The sequence below is a fragment of the Thamnophis sirtalis genome, unplaced genomic scaffold (genome assembly GCF_051295495.1).
Source record: "Thamnophis sirtalis isolate CommonGarterSnake01/CBP01778 unplaced genomic scaffold, rThaSir2_p1.2 scaffold_13, whole genome shotgun sequence".
Taxonomy (NCBI): domain Eukaryota; kingdom Metazoa; phylum Chordata; class Lepidosauria; order Squamata; family Natricidae; genus Thamnophis; species Thamnophis sirtalis.
In genome coordinates this window covers 19,978,745-19,984,744 of record NW_028261393.1, presented here as the reverse complement: position 1 = coordinate 19,984,744, position 6,000 = coordinate 19,978,745, and the positions used below count along the sequence as shown (strand labels likewise).

At 41.0% G+C, this 6,000-nt stretch overlaps 1 protein-coding gene across 2 annotated transcripts in view; it reads left to right on the top strand.

Annotated features, from left to right (window-relative positions):
* The window catches only part of MACO1 (macoilin 1), a 62,870-nt gene continuing 56,870 nt past the window's right edge, over positions 1–6,000 (top strand). Inside the window, exon 1 of one of the 2 annotated variants that reach the window (XM_087728312.1) lies at positions 1–254. In XM_087728312.1, the coding sequence (XP_087584438.1) occupies positions 175–254 (80 nt within the window). In that variant the 5' untranslated portion in view covers positions 1–174. The remainder of the gene's footprint in view (positions 255–6,000) is intronic. The other variant, XM_087728311.1, reaches the window with a different exon arrangement.

Here is a 6,000-nt window from a genome sequence, read left to right as displayed (position 1 = left end):
AGGGGCGGGGAGACGGAGAGCCCGAGCACCAAGCGGGAGCGGGAGTCTTTTCGGGGCCTCCGCGCGGACCGGCGCGCTCGAATGTTGTCGCCGTGACCCGGGCGGGGCAGGAGGAGCAGCCGCCGCCGCCGCCGCCAGCAGGCCAGGTTGGGACTCCCCGAACCGGGCGGGAGGATGAAGCGCCGGAGCGCCGACTGCAGCAAACTCCGGCGGCCGCTGAAGCGGAACCGCATCACGGAGGGCATCTACGGCAGGTAGGGCCGCACCTGCCGCGCCCGCCCGCCCCGCCCCGGCCTGTCAGTGGCGCCCGGGAGCCGCCCCGTCCCGGCCGACGCGGTCCCCTCAGGCTCTTCTGGGCTCCCCTCACACACTTCCCCAAAAGCCTCGGCGGCTCCCTGGATCCACGGCGCGCCTCTCCGACCCGCCGGGCTTCCCTTCCGAGCCGGCGCCTCCTTCAGGAGCGCTGAGGCACCTTTCCCATCGTCCCCAGCCGGCCCGGCTTCGGCGGCCTCAATTCCCCCGACTGAGCCTCTTCATAATTAGGGGAGAGGGAAGCATGGGAGTTGTAGTGCAACCAGCTAGGGGAGGTGGGGAGGTGTGCCTTTCCCCCATTAACTTCCCTTCTCCCCCCCACCCATTGGCAAAGCTCTGGCCGGCTTCTGGGGTCCTTATGGGGGGTGTGAGGGGGTCTCCTTTCAGTTTTCCTTTTCTTTCCAAAGTCCAGACTGCTGTTCCCAGCAAGGCGTTTAGGGCCGCAGCTGACCTGGTCCGCATGATTGCTGGCGTAGTGTGATTGGTTTTGTAGTCCTCTGTCTGTGGGAAGCACCAGGTTTTTGGGGGGTAGGGGTGGAGAGAACCGTTGGTCTGGAGGGGATAAAGTGTTGGTGACCCACCTTGGAGAAAGAAAGTGGGGTTTTTAAGTCAGAAGTCCCCTTTCCGATATAAGTTCCGATTTTAAACCTTTTTGGGGGAGGGGAGGGAGTTTTTTCTTCCTTACAAGCTACTTTAAGCCACAATTCTGAGACTCCTTCATTATGATCTTGGGCTATTTATCATTTCCTCGGAAATTACATTTCCCCGTCCTTCTCTTGAAGAGTTTTTTTTTTTACACATGTTTTTCCTCTATGTTTAGTTTTCTTGTGTTTGCTTCCCTATTCCTTTATTGGGTGCCACAGTCCCTTATCCAAAGACACCCCCCCTTTTTTTTTTTTTTGCTTTATAGTTTTAAATAATGAGCTTTTCCTTTTTGTAACTACTGTAACCGTTCTGGAGAGCTTCTTAAGAGTCATCGGTGAACAGTGTGGTCTGTGGACAGAATTTCCTCTCCTGGAGCCCCATTTCTGTATATGCACCCTTCACCATTCTCTGCCCTTTTGAGCTTGGATGCTTGCACCCAATGGAAGTAATTTCTCCTGGGGTCTAACTGCTCTCATAGGTAGTTTTTTGTATTCTTCAGTGTTTCAGAACCTCAGCAACTTTTTAAGGTGTGTGGACTTCCAACTCCCCAAATTTCCTAGTCAATGTAACTGGCTGGGGAACTCGGAGTTGAAATGAACCCAGCTTAAAGTTGACCTGGTTGAGAAACACGGCTTTAACGGTAGAAGAAGAGCAGCTTGTGATCTTCTGCAAGACTCTGTGTGGAGTCATTCCTTTCCTGTGGTTGGCCCTCGGTCTAGTAACACCACACCTACACCAGGAATCTTGCCCCGAGAGCCTGTCTTTCTTCTAGAACAGACTTCCCTAATAGTGGTTGTCCCATGTGGTTACAATCCATCATTACTTAAGCCACATCAGATTGTTCTGATGCTCTCAAATCTATGTTGTAAGCTTTTTATGTTGCATGTTGGCCAGAGTTGTTGGATATGAGATGAGCAGCTAATAGATTTTATAAATAAACGCTACCAGTCCAACAATTAGAAGCCATCCATAGTTTCCCTCTCATAGAAAAAAAATCTTCTAGAATCCCCCATGTTACTTTTAGATTCTTCTCAACTCTTCCGTTTGGCAAAGTTTTCAGGGATTGTTTTGCTTTCCTACTCATTTATTCGTAACATCATCCAATGAAACAGCTACCTCTTGAAAGGACAAACAAGAAAGAGAGATAACTTTGGTCAACACTCTTGGCTCCCATTGCCTAATTATAGCTTCTCTAGTTCTGAAATTCAGAGGACACCTGTTTTCTTGCTTCTGCTCCACGTTGACAGAGTTTTCTGCAGGAAACTACGGATTGTGTAATTTTTAATGCTATCTTTGTACTTGTGTCCTACAGTGATAACTCTTTCCTGTAGATGATGTTTAGGGACCTCTTCTCGTAGCCCTTATCTACATTAACGAGCCTGGTCTCAGCTTTTCATCCATCCCCATTGTACTTTGCTAAGCTACTCCAGTGTGCGTGTCCCCCCCCCCATGCCGTTAATGTTCCTTATGAGTCTTGGTAATGACTTGACTCATTTATTATGATCTGCTTTTTACTATTTCCTCATAAATTACATTTCCCGGTCCTTCTCTGGAAGAGTTTTACACATCTTATGTTTTTCCGTATGCTTAGTTCTCTTCCGTTTACTTCCCTACCCCTTTATTATTTGTCACAGTCCCTTACCCAAAGACCTTTTTTTGGCTTTATAGTTTTAAATAATGGCCTTTTCCTTTTTGTAACTACTGTAACCTTTCTCGAGACTTTTAGTTTCAAACTTCCTTCCCAAGTCGGAGAATCACTGTTGAGTTTTTCAATTTTCCAGGTCTGGGTTTTTTGTTTTTGTTTTTTGCATTATTTTCTTTTTTGGTACTATACTTTGTATTCTTTGGCGAGAAATATATTAAAGAATTTGAATTTTCTGTGGCGATTTAGTTTTTGCACATTATATGCAGTAATGTTTTTAAGTAATTATCGTTAGCTGAACATAATACTTCATTCACCTCTTTCAATCCTGAATTTCAATAGTTTCTCAGTGAAGGTACTGCACAATTTATAGAAAATGCTATATTGCTGTCAGTTTATACAAGTACAAAGGACCTAATAGATACAAAGTTTGGCAGACAAATTATACTTGTCATTGGATAAGCCTGAGGAGTTACGTTTTCACAATGACTGGGAAAGGAAAAGAGATCACAATATCAATTAATACCCACTGCTCCATGAGTTTTGTTTTCAGAGACATCACAGATTAATAACTGTCATAAAGAATAACTTAGAATGAGACCCATCTGTGAAAATCTATATTTCCCCCAAAGGAAATTTGCCCACTTGAATTGAAGTTCTGTTATGTAATACTGCATAGCTAACTGCTTAAGAACAGCAGTTATTATTTTCCAGGCTAATTTATATATTTTTCACATATTTCTGGTGCGTGCTCTATATATAATAGTGAGTGGTACCCTTTAAATGTTTAAGAAAACAGTTGACAGAAGAGGCTGTAATCAGTACCTGTATTCTCTCAATTATTACTTACACAAAACAAAATTAGTTTTAAAACAATTTGAGGCTTTTAAAAAGATTGCTAGGAGATAAACCAAGGCTAACCAGATCTTTCACAGAAGCAAACAGAGGTCTGGCCTAGTTATTTTTCAGCTATCAAAATGCACTGGACAGGGCCCGTTTCTTCATTGATCTGACAAAGTTAGCCCAGTCAAGATCAAATAAAATTATCAACTACTTTCTTTGAAAAATGATTCCAAATAGAGCCCAGTTCTAGTTATTAATACCTCCTGGACTAGCTCTCTTCTCCGACTGCTCATTTATGTTTATAATACTAAAATAATCCTTTCCTATAAAGAAATTACCGGTAATACCAATCTGCATGTCTGTAAATCTAATCTATCATGGTTATTTTTGTCACGTATTGTTAAAAATGAGTGTACCATTATTTAAGACTCCTATTCTCTTAGATGGAAATGTTTTGGAATGACAGACATAAAAGTATAGCTTTTCCTGATCTTGAGAGGCAGAAGACTTGCTTGGGTATATACAGGACTCATGTTCCCTGCAGATGCTAGCAAAGACAGTCAGAATACAAACTTGCTAGATCTTCTTGTGCTTCTTTGCCAGGCCACAGAAGATAGTAATCCTGTGTTGTTGTTTTTCAAACATGGGGCTAAAAATTGCAAGATTTATGTTCTGCTTCCCTATTGAACATTGATTGGTAGATGTTTCAGACATATGATTAATTTATTAGGTTAATGCATGAGTTTAGCTTTGTACCAGATCCCTGTGCTTCTTTAATCATAATATGACAGAATATTACCTTGCACTTTAATACTATGCCAAGAACAGTCTTTTGACTTTATTTTAAATATTTTAGTTTGGGAAGAATTTGTCATAAGGATTGGAAAGACAAGGATGCTAGGATAGAAGTGTATATATACTAAAATGCTGTTGTTGGATGGATTGCTTGTAAAACATGGGTCTGTATAGCATTATTAGGAGCCCTGCCTTTTCCTTTTGGTGTATACAGCAATAACATTTGAGTGAACTATCACTTTCTCTACTATTTTATTTCTAGAACATAGGCATTAAGTTCTAGTTGAAGTGCTAAAACAGCATTGGGTACAAATCATGTTTCAACAGCCTTGTGTAGAATTGCACTACCAGACTTCCAACTATCATATGGAAGTCAACATTTCTGGAAGGTACTAATCACTTCTTATTGGCATGTTAGTTTAAATCTTAGTTCAGCTATAAAGTCAGGAAGTGACTCTAAAGCATTATCTCAGCATTCTATCACAGTGGAAGACTTGTAATAAATAATAAATGTGATAATACTGATCTATTTTAGAAAGCTGTTGTAAGCTTACTGAAAGTGGACGTGATCTTACATAAATGTTGAACACTGGTTGAAAATATTTCTACAATTCCATGTTTTGTCAGAGCTGGCATAATTACAGAATTGTCATGTTGACATCAAAGAAGTTGAAAAACTTGAGAAATTTTGTGCTAAATTAGTCTCTGCAAATATGATGATGGGCTTCAAGTAGCTACTCGGATTGGATGCATTGTGGAGCAACTTGTGAGACAAATAGTTTACATGCTAAGCCAAAAAGAATGACGCTTCTTTTCATGGCTAATACAATTTACTATTTTTTTTAGATTAGTAAATGTATGTATATGGATTAATATTTTCTAGACATTTTTTTAAAAATCAGATTACTATACGTCCCAAAGGTGCTTTGTGTTGTCCACAAAGGGACAACCATGACTTGGATGACTGAGAATCTCCAAAGACAGTTTGTCATACCTATATATTTACAGTCTGAAGTCATAGTAAAATTATGGCAGACACCTCCATGCATTTTTTGGCATTGTTACATAAGAGGTTTGCCATTGCCTTACATGAGAATGTTTTGAAGGTAGAAGAACAAAAGGCACATTCCTTATGTAACATTACCAAATACCCCTCGTGTTGTCAAACAATGTCATATTGTAATCTCCTACTTACTTTATGTTTATCCCAAAACTCACCTCATGGAAAGGCTATGGATTCTATTTTGATTCTTACTACTAGAACTAAGCTGAAGCCTTGCATGATTTCTATCATTAGATTCCTTCCTCTCACTTCCACTCCATTTTTCAGTTTCCCTGCTCTTTGTAGTGGGATTTATTGATAGATTGTATTATATAGATGAATAAATCATTAATAAAGACCAGATGGGATAGTCATTGGAAGGAAAAAATCCAGTTGATGCCAGCCAAACAAATGGAGTATATCATACTACTTTGGCACTCTGCTGCAGTAGCCAAATGGATGTACATAGCAGTGGTAATACTTCTAAATTGCTGAAAACCTATTCCTAAGCCTTCCCCCTCCCCCATTCCAAAATAGTACTCAAAGTCCTTTGCTATGTGACTGGCAAGATCAGGATCTCTGCTGCTGTTTTAGAAAAATAAACGTAAGGCTCCATTGGCATAAGGACATGTTGCTCAGGCTTATGTGCAAAATTTTCCTCTTTTTTTCTCCTCTGAGAAAAAGTGTTGACACTTCAGTCATATATATAATATGAATGCAA